Here is a 20,582-nt window from a genome sequence, read left to right on the forward strand (position 1 = left end):
CCTCTACCACAAAATCCAAAGGCACACAAAACCAGATCAGTCTCTACTTCCATAGCCTTTAACAGGGAATTATCCATTGACAATATTTGTGCTGCAGCCACGTGGTCAACTATGCACACCTTTCTGTCTCACTATAAGTTGGACACCAAATCCAGATCACGCTCCTCTTTAGGTTCCAGCATACTCAGGAATGTCCTCCCTAATACCACCCAGATTGATAACTTGGGATTCTACCCCACAGGTTTGTCATTATTTCATAACCTGTGGTCACTACATCTACATGCATGTTTACTGAGATTTTGGCATTGTTTCATGTAAGCATAGTTATCATGAAGAACCTTGTCACATATTAGCTTTAATCAGTTAAATACATGCCTGCTCTGTGAAACAGTAGGACCCCTTATTAAGTTGGTCACTGTTTCCTTTTGCTTGATCAGTAGACTATACAGCATATGCCAGGTATTTAGTTTCAGGAAATGACAATAAACTTGTTTTATTTGCATGTCTTTGTTAATTGCTTTGTTCTGTCTACAGAGTGATTGCATTCAGTTATATTCATTTTCAAATCTAGGTGCTTAGGATTTCCCTCTCTCTTCCCCCCTTGGCTGACCTGGTGTGACTTTGTGTAAGTTTCTTCATTGTATGGATCTTTTACTGTTTTTTGTGTAACTGAATGACCTGCTGCTAAATTCTGATTCTGCACAGACTGCTCTATTTTGTTTTTCAGAGGCTCTATAAGTAGCTAGTGACTTTACTGAATTTCTGTGGTAATATTTGTGTTTAAACTGAACCTGTACCTAGAGAAAGTGTATAATCAGACCTCCTCCTCGCTGCATGTGCTTTTTAATGTTTAAATTGCACACACACATTGAAGAAGTGCTTTTATGACTTGAATAACTTGGGCTAGCTATACCTGAAGTGCTTTTACTGGCGATTTTCTAGTTGTACAATTGTGAATAATTGATTTAGTTTTTCTGGTATATCTTTAAAATCTGGCAAGTGTTTATTTACTGCATTGCTCTCTTGCTTAGGTTTCTTAGCTATAAATCTCAGTTCATTCTGAAGTATGCTACTTTACCCCCCCCCCCCACCAAACCTTTCTGAATGCATTATTATATAATAACTGCCTGTTGTTGCCTTTATGCTTACCCTAGAATCTCTGCTTTTCTCTTTTCCTAGTTGAACTCTACAGTTCCCTACAAAACGGTTTTCTATAGGACTGCAATCAATTTCTCTCAACATTTAAACAGAGTAGGTTACACACGAAAAGCATTTGCTAAGCTTTCACTTACAGTGCTTTGTAATTAAGCAGGTCACCATATTGGTCAGCCATAGGGCTCTTTGTTTCTACTTGAGTGGTTGCCTCCTTCCCCTGTAACTGCAGTAAATTGACTCTTACATTAGAGATGTAATACTTACCTTATAGCTTTAGGACACCTTAGGAAACCTTGTAAACTGTAATAGCCCTTCGTTAATTTCACTGGGCTCTCTTCACTCCCTCCTGCCCCCAATTTCCTCCGCCCCAGTACCTCTAAATTTACAGTACTATAGCCACTCCCCCACTTTCTAGATCCTATCTGCTTTCATCTGGGATAATTCCACCCACCCCTATTCTACTACCTACATTTTAATAGCACCTATTAGCTTTCATCTGGCATTCTCCCATCCCCCTTCCAGTACCTTTACCTCACCACTCTATCTTCTGGTGTTGCATCACCAGGTAAAACAGTTCCTTAACTCACTAGCTCAATCACAGATAATGATATACTCCTCTTTACTACCCCTCTTGTTCGCACCATACCTCCTTACCTTGTATGAAAACCAGATTCTCACGGGATTTCAGGTCCCAAAAGGCCATACTATCACCCCAGCTGTAAATCCTTCCACCTTCAACCATACTTACAGTACCAGATCCTATCCAACATCTTGTTCAGTCTATCAACATCTCAACCCCAGGCACATTAGCTCTAGATCCAAACACTACCACAAACTAATAAACAAATTCCTGAAGTTCATCACCAAGTATAGACTCAACCTAATACTTGGTGGTGATATTCACCCCAGCCCTGGCCCACTCACTTCAGATACACATACCCCCTCTACTTGTAATCTAAGCTACAAGCCCACAATTAATAGGCCAACTAACTATCTCCTAGTCTGTCATCTCAATATTAGAAGCATTAATAGCAAGGTACATGAATTGCATGCACTTCTGGATGTCCACTCCCCTGAGATTCTCTGTTTATCTGAAACCTGGTTAAAACCTAACACTAAAGACAATGAAGTGTTACCACCTGGGTACAACATACACAGGCTGGATCGTGCTTCGATGAAGGGGGTGGGGTAGCTGTACTCTATAAATCTGAGTTGAATGTCACCATAGATGTAATACAACCTCCTCAGATTAATAACTCTGAAATTCCTGCCACCAAATTGCAACTTAATAAAAATAAATGCATTCATATCATCTGTATGTACATTCCCCCAGGTAACAATATATCTACATTTGAAGATATCCTGCACTGGTTATCATGTCACTACCCCCAAGAAACCCTACTACTTGGAGACTTTAACATAGACTGGGGCACCTGCTCCTTAGAATCCCCAACCACCCATATTAACCTGCATGCATTTACACAAATCATATCCACCCCTACCAGGATAGGTAAACCCAACCAAAAAGAAAGCATACTTGACTGGGTACTCATAAACAGTCACCCCCAACTGGACACCCCTGGTACCCTCCTTAATGGCCTAAGCGATCACCTTCTCACATATGTAATTAAGCACAAAACCATTAATTCCCAACAACCCTTACTCAGAAAGGTTGGAAACAATAAAAACTTTGACCCTGCCAAATTCCAACAAGAACTAAACTCATGTAATTGGTCTATTCTAAAACACCTCCCCTTAGAGAAAGCAGTAGCATACTTTAACAACAAATTCCTTGAGATCCTTGATTTGCATGCACCTGTTCGTTCAAAGAGAACCAAGGCAAAACTGCACCATGGCTTTCTATAGAGTCTAAACTCAAAATTACCCTTATAAACAAAGCATGGGCTTTATGGTGTTCTTCTAAAGATCCTCAAGATCACATTAAATACAGGCAATCCAGGAACGAAACCAAGAAATCAATTTTACAAGACAAAAAACAATACTACTGTAATTTACAGACAGTAAATCAAAATAACCCTCAGAAGTTTTGGGCAGGTTTAAATAATCTACTACATCCTGGACAAACTTCAACCCCAATCCCTGCTGCTACTATTGATAAAACCCCTGAAGATGTTTCTGATAGTTTTAACCAATTCTTTACTGAGACAATTCAAGCCCTAGCTAGCCAACTACCTCCTAGCTCCCCTGGTCCTGAAAGTAGCACCCCTAGAAAACTACTTGCATTCAGCTTCCAACCAGTCACCACTTCACTTATCCGTACCTTGATCAAAAATTTAAAACCCACTACACTTTCTGCTGATCAACTCCTAGTACCTACAAAAATCAGCTGATGCTATTGCTTACCCCGTCTCAATACTAATCAATCGAACCATAGTAGAAGCTAAAATTCCCACCATCTGGAAAGTATCCTATGTAATCCCACTTCACAAAGGAGGCAGCTCTACTGAATTCTCCAATTATAGGCCAATAGCTATACTCTCTCCACTTGCAAAGATTATGGAAACGTATTCATAGACAACTCATGCACCACCTAATCCAAAATCGCCTTATGGCAGACACTCAGCATGGCTTCCATCCTCATCACAGCACTACTTCAGCCCTCCTAGCCTTTACTAACACCATAAACCATAATCGCAACAATAATTATATATCCTCAGCCCTCTTTTTGGATCTTTCCAAGGCATTCGATATGGTTGATCACCAACTTTTAATCCACACCCTGCAAACATTCTGTCTAGATACTGGAGACCTCCAATGGTTTCAATCCTACCTGAATGGTCGACAGCAGGCTGTCCTCTGGCAGAACAAACTCTAACCTTCTACCTAACACCCTCGGAGTACCATAAGGCTCTATACTAGGGCCCTTGCTGTTCTCCATCTTCATTAATGACCTTTATACTGTCATCCCAAAAGTCAGCTGTATCCAATATGCTGATGACTCTACTCTGATTTGCTCAGCCACATCTCCAGTAGAGTTATGGTCAGCTACCCAGACCACCTTTAATACAATAGAAAACTGGCTTTCTGAACATCGTCTGATCCTAAATTCCAAAAAAAACTAAAATGCTGTTATTTTCACCAACACGTAGGTCTACCGCTTTCACCTTTACCATAAAATCAAATGATGGCACAATAATCTCCCCTGACCCATCTACAAAACTATTAGGTGTCATCATAGACAATAATCTCAAATTTGACCTACATGTTAACCAAACTATCAAAACCATCAATAAAAAACTAGGGTCACTTTACAGAATAAAAGCCTTCCTAACCCCTCCAGCTAAAATTGCCATAGCTCATTCTCACCTTCTTTCAACCCTTCTGTATGCATCCCCTCTACTCTAGAACTTGAACAAGACTGTCCTTAACAAACTCTCAATTTGCTACAACCACATTGCCAGGTTTGCCACTGGGCTGCCTTTTAGGACACATCATTGCATCAATCTAAATCAGCTTGGTTGGCTTGAACTACCTAGCCTAATCCAGTATAACCAACTGATTATGGCCTATAAAATCCTCTATAATCTGGACAATACTCCTGCACTTAAAAATATTATCACCCCCTATAACAATCCTAGACCGCTCCGATCCTCTAACAAACTACTAATTCAGACTAGCAAAATTAATAACACAGCCGGTGATTCTCTCTTTGCAAACTCTGTAAGTAGATCCTGGAACTTTCTTCCAGCTGATATTACCTTACTTTCCACCTTAGGTCAATTTAAAACTAGACTCAAACAACATTTGTCACTTAACTGGCTATGTCAATGTATCAAGCCAGGCTAACTCTCTCTAGAATGTGTAAAAATCTGTTAACCAGTTTACTGTGTAATTTAATTTAATCCTGACTTGTGCTCAGGACTAACTGTAACCTGTGGAACTTGTTTAACTTCCTTACTTATGTAATCTCTGTAAATAGTCTGTTTGTAATATGTAATGCTGGTATTATGTAATGCTGTATCTGCTTACCCTTGGAGCTTTTCTCCCCGGGCCTCCGCTGAAAATGGACATGCATCCAGTCGGACTATCCTGGTCAACAAATGTAAAATAAATAAATAAAAATAAAATAAAATAAACTGAGCTATAAATTGATGTGAGGGTGGGTAGCTTGCTATGCTCAGCTTCACTTCTTCAAATCCCCCCTGCAACAATGTGACTTGTTCCCTTTAAATTATCTGCACCTTGACTCGGCTGTCAGTATTTCAGTGACAAATTCCTGAATATCCTAAACAACCCAGCTCCTGTTCGAAAGGCCCGTTCTAACTCCAAGCACACACCATGGCTTACCAAGGATACCAAGCGGCTCCTCAAACAGCGGGACAGAGCCTGGACTTTATACCACAAGACCAAACATCAAGATTACCTTCTTACCTACCATCAGTTATGCAACCTTGCCAAAAACAAATCAGGCACAACAAAACGCAATACTATACAACAATGCAACAAAAACACCAAAACAATCCCCAGAAATGTTAGGGAGCCATCAAACGACTACTAAAGCCTGGACAAATCACAACCCCAGCTCCAACCACAACAAATTCTACAGCTAGCATTGCCTCACAATTTAATTCACACTTTATCAACTCTATACCCCCCTAAAAAAATAACAGCAAGACCCCCCTATCTATTGCTAATGAATTAGACAGAACCCTCAATTGCTTTTCAATTAAACCAATATCATCAAAAAACATCTTTCCAAACTTAAACCCACCTCCCTTGCAGCTGACCAACTCCCCAGTGAATTTATTTTATTTAACATTTGTTGACCGTGAAAGTCTGACTAAGACAAAGTCTACTTTCAGCAGAGGCCCGGGGAGAAATGCTCTAGACACATGTTTTTGGAATGTGAGAGGAAACCAGAGTACCAAGAGGAAACCTAGACGAATGCAAGGAGGACATGCAGACTTTGCACAGAAGGCACCCCAGCTGAGAATCAAACCAAAGAACCTCTTGCTGTGAGGCAACAACATTAACCGCTGCATCACTGTGCCACCTGAATTTCTAAAGCAATCAGCAGATACCATCTCCTACTCTATATCTCCCCTAATACACCATTCTATTGCTGAGCAGGACATCCACAAAATCTGGAAAGTCTCATATATCAGCCATCTTCACAAAGGCGGCTCCTCTACTGAGTTTTCAAACTACAGGCCAATTGCCCTCCTCCCTCCTGTAGCGAAGATTCTTGAAAAATGCATACACAGACAACTCCTCAACTATCTACTAAGCAATAATCTCCCATCTGCATCTCAACATGGCTTCAGACCTAAGCACAGTGCAACCATAGCCCTTGTTAGTTTTACAAACTCAATCAACCAGCTTAGAAATGACAAACCGGCTTGTCTCGTCTGTCTTTCTTGATATGTCTAAGGCCTTTGACAGGGTGTCCCACGAAAAGCTACTAAATGAGCTTCCTTAAACCTAACGCAGACAGCCCTCTTCTGGTTTCTCAGGTACTTAACTGACCGCCAACAGGCAGTTAAATGGCAAAATGAACTCTACACTCTATTACCAGCCTCAGTAGAACTACCCCACGGCTCAATTCTCGGTCCATTGCTCTTCACCATATTTACCAACAGGCTCAACACAGACACCCTGCATGCAACCATCGTTCAACATGCAGACAACTCCTCCCTCATATGTTCGGCTCCCTCCTGACCAGAACTCCTACAAACAGCCCAACAATCTTTCCAAGACATTGAAAAATACCTCTTAGACTCTCAACTCATATGCAGTCCAAATAAAACAAAGCTTGTGCTCTTCCCTAATAGCAACATTCCTGATAACTCTCCCTCCTTCACCATCTACTCAGCCAATAAAACTAAAATAGTACCTGTGCAGCACACCAAACTCCTTGGAGTCACAATTGACAACAACCTAAAATTTGACAGACACCTCACTCTAACTATCAAAAAGGTCCACATTAAGCTAGGCTCACCATACAGAGTCAAGCCATACTTAACTGAGGCCACTAGATATTCCATGGCTAGGACTCATCTACTCTCTACCCTTCTGTATGCCTCACCAGTTTTCACTAAACTCGGAAAATCAGATTTAAACAAACTGGAGTCCTCCGAAAACAAAAGTGCAAGATTCACTACTAACCTCCCTCACAGATCACATATCTCTCAACTGTGCAGATTTTTGGCTCATATTTTTGGTCTGTTCCTAATAACATTTGTTTGTTTTCTCACAAATCACTGAGATGATATGAGTATTGAAGTCACTAAATAATGGCATCCATTTGAGTTTCAGACTTCAAACACTTCAGAAAATGTATGTTAAACCCTGTTACATTAGCAACTTTCTAAGTTTATAAGAGCAGTATTTAAAATATATTCCTATGTTTGGGCCTTTGTCCCCCCATTTTGTTAGGCTTTGTCCAGATTTCTTGCACTAACAGGTTGAGAGGTATGCCCAGCACTTCATAAACTAAAGTGGACTGAACTACCCAATGCCCTATCCCTCAACCAACTAACTTTCATTCATTCCATCTTCCACCATCCAGACAACCATCCAGCACTCAAGAGCTCATTGCAGGCCTACTCAAATGGCAGGCCACTAAGATCCTCTAACAAACTACTACTTAAAGTAACTAAATCTAATAATTGTTACAGTAACTCTCTATTCTCCCACCTAATATCTAAGTTTTTGAATTCCATGCCTCAGACAATACTAAATTCTAGTAACATCCAAATTTAAACTACTGCTTAAAGAACACCTAACCAAAAACTGGCTTTGTTCCTGTACTAATCCAGGCTGATCATTCTGTCCTTCCTTGTTATAAACAACCAAAATATCTCTTCCCTTACTAAATTCAAGCATCCAAATTATCCTTCTGTCATGGAATTCCAGTTTCTCTGTACCGCTCAAGCTCACGACTGCTCCTGTCTTTATGTCAAACTTCCTACAGTTTCACCACATTCCCTCCTTCTTGTACTTCACCTCAGCTCAGTATTGCCTTCGCTGTCACCGTTTAGAACAAGTAACACTAACACAGTAACAATCAGTCATATCCTTGTTCATATACCACACGTATCTCATAACTATCTACCCCCAAAACCACGATATTGATCTCTACCGATCAGTCATTTCTCTATGATGGCACACGCTATTCCACGCTAGTTTGTTAGCTTTCCTTTTTCCCACTTTATATTACTCTCACATTGTTTATTCCTTATGTATAAACTATTTGCTATCTATATTTACCAAAGTTATGTATTCGTGATTGTTATTGATTTATTGTATTGTTTACAATGTGTTTTTGTAATACAGATTTTCTCCCTGTGCCTCCTCTGAAAAAGCGTCACTGGCCCAGTCGGACATCCCTGGTAAACAAATGCAAAATAAGTAATAAAATAAACAAATATTATACACAGAAGACTCTTGACTGGCTGTCTTTCTTATGTTTTTTTTACTGAATTGTTTGTCTATGTGACCATTTAACCCTTTTGTTTGGATGTTACTTAGCATATTTAGCAGATAGCCTAATGTTTATAGATACCAGCCTTGGTTTTAAGCTTGGTGTTTACAAGGTATGGCCAAACAGTCCACTTTTGCTGTACTACTGAGGTTAGAAAAATTGTGAGACATGGTATGTCTATCACTAGTGCAGGTTTTGCCTCCATATACTCATAAAGACTTAAAAATGATAAATTCATGGGCATTGAGAAGACATGCAGCTAAAATACTATATGTCCATAAGGGGTTATTTGCATGTATCCCATGGACCTTCATTACAGTAGGTTTAATGTATTACACATTGAAGGCTCTAGCTGGCATCACATGGAGAGTTGGGATACTGGTTACAAAAAAATGGAAGACTGTCCATACCCTATATGTTGAACACATGAGAAGATCTGGCCAGCATTATCACCGCACATAGAATTGAAATTATACACATGAAAGAAGACAATGGTTGTTAGAGGTATAAATGTTTAATTGAAACAAATTGGTAGCACGTGGTTTATGAGTGTATAGTTTTACAACCCATTTGTGAAAAATGTCAATGTTCCCTGCAAACACTGTGGTCTAACAAATTTATATTAACTCAAATTTTGTTTTGGTTATGCTGCAATTCCCATAAGTGTGCCTAGGTCTCAATTCCCTATTTCCTGGAACTTATTAACAACAGAAAGGAAAACAACAACAAAGATTTATAAACACGATGTTATTATTTCATGTAAGAATTTATAAATACTGTCACTGTTGGGTATCAAAAGAAGCATCTTTTATTAAGATAAAAATTAAAACAAAAATAACCACAGACTATAATTATTGGATGCAACTGAACTTATTACAGAAATACTAATCTATGCCCACTGATCAATTTATACCATTTGGCACTGAATTGTAGTGCTGCATCTGTATATAGTAAGAGCTGATGTAGACACATATAAATAGTTGCATTTTGTTGCACTTTGTTAGTATGTTTGCTCTTGCACATAAAGTATCAATAAAAATATATAAAATAAATATACATTGTGCTGGTCATGGCCATTCAGGCCTTCAGGTTGGCGAGTTACACTGAATGCAGTTGCAGAGGCCTGATTTTTGTCTACTGAGTGATTCAATCCTTTGTTGGTTAGAGGGATCGGACTGATTTCTGGGATGTTGCTGGTGTTGGAATGATGTTGGAGATGGAATGGTGGCAGCATGGATGGTGAATATTATGGGAGATTGTTGAACTGGTTGCGGCCATTCAGGCTTTTAAGTGATGACGACTGTGCTAAATGTAGGTAGAGGAAACACAATTTTATATATCAATTGATTGAATCCAGATTGAGATTCTGTTGGGTGACAGAGACCTGATAGGGACTTAGGATGTGGCTGATGTTGGAAGTGGAGCTAGCGGCAGTGCGGTGGGTGAGGATGGTTGCAATCACTGTGATTGCCTTTGTGATGAATCGAGCATGGTTGATGAAGCGTCTGTGCCTTCAGTTGGCTCAGACTCTGCTGTTGTTGTTGCTGCTTATGTGTGGTTTTTGTTTTTGTGTTTATGTTGTATATCAGCTTGGAGAAACACAATTTCATTCAGTGATGCAATTATAAAGGAGGAATCTCTGGACAGTAAAACATGCATGCATGCTATTAAAATGGGGTAAATTCAGACGATGTATTTAATTTCCACTGGACTGGCAACTATTTCACCATGTCTTACATACGGCAGTAACAGTACTTCTTTGTATAACAGTATCAATGCAGGCCAGTACTGCTACAAGGAATACACTGAGAAAAAATAGTTGGGATTGCTGTGAAACCCTGAGATAACAAACAATGGGTGACTTGATGCAGTGTAAAGGACAATCCATTAACCAAGCAGCTACCCCTGTAAGAAGCATTACAATACCTCACCAGCGAAGCATTACAATACCTCATCAGTGAAGCATTACAATACCTCATCAGTGAAGCATTATAATACCTCATCCATGAAGCATTACAATACCTCACTAACGAAGCATTACAATATCTCATCCATGAAGCATTACAATACCTCATCAGCGAAGCATTACAATACCTCATCCGTGAAGCATTACAATACCTCATCAGCGAAGCATTACAATACCTCATCAGCGAAGCATTATAATACCTCATCAGCGAAGCATTACAATACCTTATCAGCGAAGCATTACAATACCTCATCATCAAAGCATTACAATACCTCATCAGTAGAGCAAACGTTTTAGATAACATTGATCCCATTGCTTGATCTTCTTAGGACACTCCCTTGCTGATAAAAGTTTCATTGAAATTGGGCCCCCCCATTAAAAATGTATCTCATCAGATATATTCTGAATACACAGTGTTTAACAAAGTGCCTCAAAACTCATCCAACTGTGAAGAGCACCCACCTTTCCACAACCCCCGGACTCCTTCTTCTTTTGCAATGGTTCTGTATGCATCCATTGTACCGTGGTATCTGTTATCACTATTTGCCATTCTTATGTGAGCCTGGAATCGAACCTTTACTACATCAGTGGGCTGAGCAAAACCCACAGCCATGGCTCCAGTGGTAACTCCAGCAAGCAGTCGACAAGCAATCCCAGGATCTAAGAGTCAGGAAAAGGATATAGTCAACAATTAGAGCAGATCACTGCACCAAACTAAGTTATTTAGAGCAGGCGTAAGAACGTAACTACAAAGGAAAGAGGTCTGTTAGTTAATGCAAGCCCTTCTTTAACATAACAGCCTGACTAGCTATTCATATGATGATCAACTTGTTTTCAACTTCTGTGAAAGGAAGTGAGGAGTATAAAGCACAACACCCTGGTTTTAAAGGTAACATGAAAGCTTCAGCAAGGAAAAGTGGGTTTGCTCAGGGAGATGGCACTGAGGTTGACAAACAAGCAGATTTCCTTAGCTATATATACGTACTACTAGTCTGATTTTTAATGTTAATTATTCAGTAATCAGATGAACAAGCAATGAACAAGTACCCATGCACTGAAAGAATATCGGTTGATTAAATGACATAAAAGGCATACAATAATGGAGTAAAAGCTGTGAAAGTATATCCTCATTTGTTAAAGACACCATGTCAAACCCACTTAGAGCTGCTCAGCATTTCAGTTGGTAGGATATAATAACATCACTTTTGTTTGTAACAGTTTTACTGCTCAAATGCATCTGATAATCGTAATACCTTCTTATCATCCGTAGCAACATAAAAAAAATATTTTGGAAAACCCTCTTCTTAGTGGGCAGCCATCAACATTCAATGTGTGTGAATGTTCTAGTCTTTCTAAACAATTTTGAGGATGACACAAAAAAGTGAATGATAGTTTAAAGCACAGACTAACAGGAAAAATCAATTAGCTTAACCTGAACAAAGCTACTCAACTGCATGCAATGTATTCTTCAGACTTGTGCAGCAAGAACAGCTGAAAAGAACTGAAATGAGCCTTTCTTTCTATATATACCAAAAGGTACATGTACTGGGAAAATGCAAACTGTGTTTATAATAAAAAGCAAGTTGAATTCTATAATGCTTACAGAGATCATAAGACGATTACACCTTGGCCCTATGGTACAGGGCGATGAACCTCTGATTACAGCACTGATGACCAGTGTTTGATTACTGACCTTGTTGTCTGAGGGACCAGGAGGACTGGAAGAGCCTAAATGTCCTATGCCAGCGTGGACATCCTTGGGAGGTGGTTGTGTGGGGGATAAGATGCTAGGCCCATGGTACCGGCCATACCCAATAGTGTCTGGATATATCAGTCAGATATTGCATCTACATGATTTCCCACTGCATTAAGCATTGATCTTCTTTACTGCTGTGGATAGGAGATATCATGGAACTTCATACATCTCCAACCCCTCTCATCAGGCAGTTACTATGAGCCTACTGTAGGCAGCCTAAGGTCAGGCCAGTCTGACAGACAAGACGCTGATCCACTTTCTATCACCCAACTCCCTTTCCTATGGGAATGGATAGGCCTATGCCTGGCTTCTACCCCCCCCCCCATAAAATGAATGGGTCGAATGAGTGCACGCAGAGAAACCATTGTATAGGGTCCTTCAAAGTGGGCCAAAAAAAAATATATATATATATTACCTGAAGCAATGTGTTTAATGACTCCAAATATTTTGGAAAATGGTTGTCTGGAAAAATAGTATACATTCCAAACAGAACTTGTTTTCTAGTAAAATAGTATGCATTCCAAACATAATTGGTTGTCTAGGAAAATAATACACATTCCAAATAAAAAAAGATGCAAATGTTAAAGTACATCCACCAAGAGAAATAGAGGTGACAAGAGATTGCATGAATGAATCTTACTACACAGAACAGTGAATACGAAAGCTTATGACCTTAAACACGTTCACAAAGAAATGTGCAGAGAGTATTACCGATCACCTGCAGTGAGTGAGACCAAGCTGAGTATTACCAATCGCCTGCAGTGAGTGGCACCAAGCTGTTAGATGTCAGTCACTCGCCAGCGTGAATACAAACTTAGGATTATGCCAACGTTTCCAGGCTGTACGCCTGTAATACTCCTTATGATTAGTGACAGCAGACCTGAGAATATTCTGTGTTTCTGAAGTATTTTACAGAAGCAGGATTTAGTTTTCTGAGGGCCTGGAAAGCTATCAGTATAATACATTGACATGCAGCGGAAACAAAAGAGATCATGATGGCTATTTAAAATAAGTACTGCTCAAAATTAGGCAAAGACAGTAGTTAAATGACAGAACTGCAAAATACAGAAACAGGAAGTTAAATAACTACTGTCATGAAAACAGACTAAACAAAATCTAAGCCATTCAGAACTGACCTTTGACTAAGTCGCTGGAAACACTAGGGCTGTAGAGTGTGGTTGTCTATCTGGCCAGATGGATTCCAGACATATCCGACTTCACTCTTTTGAGAGAATGACTACTATATACTGATATTCTGTGCACTCTGAATAGAGAGTCAGGGACTCAAGTCAGAAGTGGCAAACTTCATGACACCCATGCAGACGGGAGCTGAAGGTTCAACTGCTGAATCCTACACTAAGGCACTGTATGAGCACATCCACTTGTGCATGAATCGTGCCACCTGAAATATAACCAAGATGCTCTCCTCCAAAAAACGGAAGCCAATCTGGTGGTCCCCTGCCATACACAAACTATACAACAGAAGGAAGAAACTTGCAGAAAAGAGGAAAATCACAGGATGCAAAAAACTCCCTTACCAGCCTCAGTAAGAAGCTGAGATCCCTCATATAAACTTGCAAAGCTAGTTACAAAAATAAAATTGCCAAAGATTCCAAAGACAACCACAAGGCATTCTATAGTTATGTCAAGAATTTAAATGGCAATGCTCAGATCTGTTCTGAGGTGCAAAAGAATCGCATTAAATATACTGATCCCAAGGATATTGCCAATATCCTGGCAGATCGATTTAGTGCCAACTTCACCCCCCTCTCACCCCTAAAGGGCCCATCTCAATACCAAAAGATTGCCAAATTCTGGTAATAACGGCCACACAGGTAGAAACCACACTCTCCAAAGCTAAGAATACAGCATCCGTGGGACCAGATGACATCCCGGGCTGTGAACTACATGAACTACAAAATGAACTGGCACCTCACCTAAGTGTCATGTTTGATCATACCCTCACCTCAGGCTTCATGCCCACTGAGTGGCACACAGCTACAGTTATCCCACTCCACAAGGGGGGATCCACCTTGGATCCTGGGAACTACTGTCCCATCAGTCTGACGAGTCTGATCTGCAAGGGCATGGAACACATTATCATGGAACTTATAAACAAAGACATTGATAACCTTCAAACACTGAACCCAACCCAGTTTGGGTTCGTGAAGGGCTGATCTTGTTTCCTGAACCTGACTGACTTCTTCAAATCAGTCTCCAGAGCTGTGGACGAGGGTAAGGCGGTCCACACAGCCTATCTGGACCTTGCCAAGGCCTTCAACACCATCCCCCACTCTGGAATCATAGATAAACTTACTAAGCTGGGCATAAATCCTTACGTCACTCGATGGGTTGCCAACTGGCTTACTGACAGAACCCACACTGTAAAAGTAGCCAACTCCAAATCCAGCTCCAGACAAGTGACAAGTGAAGTACGTCAGGGTTCAGTCCTGGGACCGCTCTTGTTTGGCATCTACTTCTCTGAAGTACAGGCCAACACTAAGGGACTCTGGCTAACAAAGTTCGCAGATGACTGCAAACTGGGAGTCATTATTGAATCCCCAAATGATGTGGATATTCTACAAAAGGGCCTTACAGAAACAGATGCTTGGTGCCAGAGCCATGGGGTCAAGCTTAATGCCAAGAAATGTATAGTTATCCCCTTTGGGAAAAAAATGTATCCATGAATTAACACATAGGTGGCAGTACACTAAACACCGAAAGTGTAATGAGAGACTTAGGGACACAGGTGGACAGTGGTATCACCTTCGATAACCACATCACCACAACAGTCAGGAAATCCTTCTATGTGGCACACCTCATCACTAAGGGATTTTCATCCAGAAAAAAGGAGGTCATTGTCCCACTGTACTCATCCCTCATTAGACCCATTATAGAGTGCAATGCCCCATTTGGTATGTACCTCACAAGACATCTGCAAATGCTGGAATGGCCGCAGGAATACCTCACTAAAAGAATCACAGGCCTAAAGCAGATGCCCTATGCTGACCGCCTTAAAAAACTCCACCTATACTCTGTGGCATATTGTCTACTCAGAGGTGATCTCTGCTTAACATACAAGGCCATGTCAAACCCTGAGCTGTTGGACATGCTCCACTTAAAGAAATCCCAATACCTCAGAGCCACACACTCCACAGATCTAAACCTTGTCATCATAATGAACAAAACATGCTGGAAGGATAAGTTCCTCACCCAGAGACTCCACATACTCTGGAATAGACTTCCCATACATGTCAAGTAGAGTGCCTCATTGGCCCTCTTCAAAAGGAACCTTGATGATTGGATGGGAGATAGGAAATTCACCCCAGGGATCACGTCAGTCGCCCTGCTAGACAGGGGTCCAGGGAAGCAAATATTGTGGGAAGAAATATCCAGGGAATTGTTATGGCTAGGCTTGTATAGGCCCTAGGGCCGATAGCCTAGTACCAGCCTATGAACCTATGAACCTATGAGATATACAGTTCCAATTCAACACTTTTAAATGCACAAACACCTTATCTGACATATAATGTAAGGAAATCAGATATTGCGGCAGTGGCTGTTTAAGTCAACATATGCCTCAAAGGACATGACTTGCATAGTAATTGTGTTTGGGTCAGAGAGAGGTTTTGTCAGGTTATCAATGGAAAACAAGAGTCAGTATAGAAAGACCATAAGACCCTAGAGACCATAGTGAGAGAATTAATTTATGCAGTACAAACAAAAATTTAGAGGCTACCAACAAAAATTCAGAGGCTACTAATGATAATGCAAAAATGACATGCTGATGTGGGGTACACATTTAAGAAGAAGGGGTACACTGGGCACTTACTGTCAATAGGAGGCTTGCTGCTCGGTGCTGAAGAATATAAAAATATGTAACTCCAACTCCCATGTTCGTAGCTATTTTGTCAGTAGCAAGCTATATGCGAAAGCACATGCAAAATGCTGCACTGTATCAGTAAATTTTAATGCAACAGAAAAAATGACTCCGAGGGAAAGAACAACAAAAGCAAACGAGGTACAGACAACATCTGGGACTATTAGAATTTTCATTTGGAAATACACAACATACAAAATTAGCTGTTTAAAAGAGAATGGTCGGGTGGCACGACACCAGCGTAATCCTATGGGCTAGGCTTGGAAAGGCTCCAGAGCCATTAGCCTAGTACTATGAACCTATGAAAAGATGACCATGTGATCAAATGTAAAAATATTAATGCTGAGAACAATAAACAGAAACAGTCTTGAAATGGAAATCTGTTGATGTGCTCATGACATCTTACACTGTCCAAAACTGAACACAGTTACAGAAGCAAACTTAACAAAATGTGAAAGCTGCAAAAGTATCTCTCCAAAAAAAAAAAACATTATTGTCACCTAAAGTTTGTAGTAAGAGCCATGAAGAGATGGCTATAAATTCAAGGCAGTAGATTCCTAGTTAACAAAAGGCAGAGAACCTGGAAGTAAAACAGATTACACAACAATAATACTGCAGCTGAACTCACTACCTGCATATACATCACAGTGTCCAAGATTACAAGCAATAGTCCAGTTTCCACCTACAGAATTTTAGAGATTTTCAAAGACCTGAAATTCTTAAAATGGGAATTCAGGTTTAGCTTCTCATAGTCACATGACACATCCAGACTGTAAAGCTAATGCTATAAAATGACCAATCCTTATAGGATCTTGCAAGATCTTCGAAGTAGATCAGTGGAAGGGAACGGTATGGTTTGCAATGCGACTGCTGATGTAAAGTACATTTAAAACAAAATTACCAGTGATGGCTCAACTACCAAACCCAAAGATGAGGATATACGTGAGCTAAGAATAGAGAGAAATATAAGACAGAAAGTACTACTTGATAGGAGCTGCAAAAATTAGCTGGTACACACCAGGATCAGACGTGAATTCCACTGATGGTGAAGAAAACTAGAGAATAACCCAAGTAATACATAGTTCAAAGCAAGGATGGCCATATGTACTGAAAAAAAAACACAGTTTTCTCAACAAGCAACTTGAAGAGATCCGGGAAATTTCCAGAAAGAAGATTAAGGTGGTAGTCCTGACCAAGGTACAGTGGAAAAATATTCAAATTGGTAAAAGTAAATAAAGTTTACTTTAGAGAAGTGCCATTGTGAAAACAGCTCCAGTAATGTGAAGTTTGATAACTGGTCTTATGCAGGTATGAGCAACTCAACAGAGGCAGCATTATCAGATGTCCTCACATTTACAGGGACACTGAATATTAAACATAAAATGTGTATGCTTGCACAGTTAAGAAATTCAAGGATAAGCAATTTTGAAAGTTATAAAGCTTAACTATATAAAGGGAAATGTCAGGATACTATATGCTATGAGGACCTGCAGAATGCTGTTAAAATTAGTCACTAAGCATGAAAGGATCATTCACCATCAAACTGTCCAATCATACGTACTGCTTAAGTAGTAAAACTGCCTTACGGAATGTGAAGCAGCACACCTCCCCAGATCCCAATATTGCCTCTACCTAAAGGTTCAGCACTTACGGTCAGATCCACTGGTGTACAGTTGCTTGACGGAGTCATACAGCCCTATTCGAATTGAAGCAAAGCTCATCTGTCTCTGGAGCCCAGCCACAAGGCCACTGTAGAGGCTTCTGGGCCCTTCAGTCTTCACAATAGTGGTGATGGTACCAAAGACACCTTTGTATTTTGTAGCCTTTGCAGTCTTTCTTGGAGCAGACTCTCCCTGAATCTGTAGAACAGAACAAATGACAGATGAATTTTGTTGTCATCAAACTGCCACTCTTACCCTCTTCTAGCCACAAACAGTAACCATTCAGGAACATAAATGTTACAAATACAGCCCATTTTCTTTAGTTCACCATTGTGCCACGTGTAAAATACACTAATCCACTTGTTATCCAACAGCAGTGAAGAGTAAGCAACAGTCAGAATCTGTGTTAGGTGGTACAGCTTTTAATTATCAAACAAAATGACTGTCTTCAAAAACACTAAAGAGAGAACATTTTCTAAATCAGACCTAGTCCACATCTATTTTATACAGTGATTTTCATGTTTAACTGCTAAGGGTTTTTTGTTTTGTTACCTAGTTAAAAAAACAGGATGAATTTAATCACTAGAGGTGTCACAAGAAATACTAGAACTAGTTATGGGGGAAGGAGACTCTCATATTTGGTTACTATAAATGTTGTAAAGATGCACTCGGAACTGTCAATGCACAGAGTCAACCAAAATGCAGTGCATAACAAGGCCGACACACTCCCAAGTGGATTCCTCTTTCAGATCTCAAATTCATGTTTGTGCACACACACACACACACACACACACACACACACACACACACACACACACACACACACACACACACGCATGCACACACGCACGCACGCACACACACACACATACACACGCACGCATGCTCACACACGCACGCGCACACACACACACACACACACACACACACACACACACACACACACACACACACAAATGCACATGCAGACACACGTACACACACACATGTACAATATATATATATATATATATATATATATATATATATATATATATATATAAGTGTACTTCAGAAGACTGAAAAACCAAAAGACTGAATCTCAAAATACTGAAAACATTTTTAATGCAAAGGGGCAAGCCCCACTGCACCCCTCATCCTCTGTGAATTATATACCAACTCCAAGATCACACAACAGTGGAGAAAGGGCAAATTTCATCCTTCAGTATTTTGAGATTCAGTCTTTTGGTTTTCAGTCGTCTAAAGTAGACCCATATATATATATATATATATATATATATATATATATATATATAAAACAGCAAAAAAAAGTGCTAATGGTAAGCTGTGCTCCCAAAAAACAATCAAATATCATGTAAAAACAACCAAAGGAAGCAACAGGCCACGGCTGTAGAAAAATAAAAGCAGTTTATTCCACACAAGACAAAGGTGAGCTCTTTTGTGGACTAAGCAACTTCATCAGACAATAAAAACAGAACAAAGCCCCCCATTTTATACCATTTCAGAACAACTCAATTGATAAAATCCACACCTTCATTTAAAGGCACACAACATAAAAATTACCACTCTCAAGAGATTCACTGTGTCACCTGAAAAAAGCTTAAAGTCAAATTGCACTTAAAATAAAATTCATAACATAGAGATGTACAAATAGGGACATATAAATATATAGGACTAAACATACGTAAGTACAACTACATAAGCAAATCCCTGCCTAACATAATAGGCTTAATAATTACTTTATCATTCAGTCCCTTCCCTATACTAGCCCCATGTCTCACAATCCATTCAAGTTCTTTGGTTTCAACTTTCAGTTTCATATCCCCACCTCTGCCATTGTCTATGACCCTATCTATGACCATAAAAACAAATCTATGTGTGTCTCCATGCCTCGCAACATGTCTTGCCAAAGCATTTGTTTCCACTAGCCTCCCTATATCATAACAATGCTCTCTCATTCTATCCCTAAGTCTCCTGGTAGTCATACCAACACAGAATGACATACAGGCCAGACAATGGGCCAAGCAGACAATGTTGACACTATTACAATTTGCTGAGAGTTTAAATTTAAACACTCTATTCATATCTGGATGCTTAAATTCTCCACTGGTGTCTATATATGCACAGAAATTACATCCATTGCAAGGGCGAGTACCAAAGTCACTCACAGCACAAGACTGTGCCACCCCCGGTTGTAACTGAGGTCCACATAATATTATCTTCAAGTTCTTTTTATTTTTAAAACTGTACTTCGGGGTTTCCCCCACTAACCATTTAACCGCATCATTGGCACATAAAATATTCCAGTTCCTGCAGTAGATCTCCTGTAGTGCCTTGACATTACTGGAATAAATAACTGACATCCTTACACATTGAGCAGTATCCCTTATCATAGATGATGGCAATACAGCATCAGAAAAATAAGGTCTCCCCTCATTATTCATACTATCCAGAGCTTCTGGTAAAATACCTTGAAGATCATTATCAGCATAGCCCCTCTGTAGGACCCTTGTTCTAAACTCATCGAGCTCATTATCAGCAGAGCCCCTCTGTAGGACCCTTTTTCTAAGCTCATGAAGCTCATTATCAGCATAGCCCCTCCGTAGGACCCTTTTTCTAAGCTCATGAAGCTCATTATCAGCATAGCCCCTCTGTAGGACCCTTGTTCTAAGCTCATCGAGCTCATTATCAGCAGAGCCCCTCTGTAGGACCCCTGTTCT

The 20,582-nt window shown here is 40.0% G+C and overlaps 1 protein-coding gene across 3 annotated transcripts in view; it reads right to left on the reverse strand.

Annotated features, from left to right (window-relative positions):
• Positions 1-20,582, reverse strand: part of LOC122803636 (mitochondrial uncoupling protein 2-like) — a 205,270-nt gene that overhangs the window by 82,216 nt on the left and 102,472 nt on the right. For 2 of the 3 annotated variants that reach the window (XM_044073381.1, XM_044073380.1), the window contains 2 exons: positions 17,853-18,060; positions 11,028-11,225 (listed from right to left, as the gene is read on the reverse strand). In XM_044073381.1, the coding sequence (XP_043929316.1) occupies positions 11,028-11,225; positions 17,853-18,060 (406 nt within the window). The remainder of the gene's footprint in view (positions 1-11,027; positions 11,226-17,852; positions 18,061-20,582) is intronic. The other variant, XM_044073382.1, reaches the window with a different exon arrangement.

The sequence above is a fragment of the Protopterus annectens genome, chromosome 5.part1 (assembly GCF_019279795.1).
Source record: "Protopterus annectens isolate FY-2018-M chromosome 5.part1, PAN1.0, whole genome shotgun sequence".
NCBI classification, from domain to species: domain Eukaryota; kingdom Metazoa; phylum Chordata; order Ceratodontiformes; family Protopteridae; genus Protopterus; species Protopterus annectens.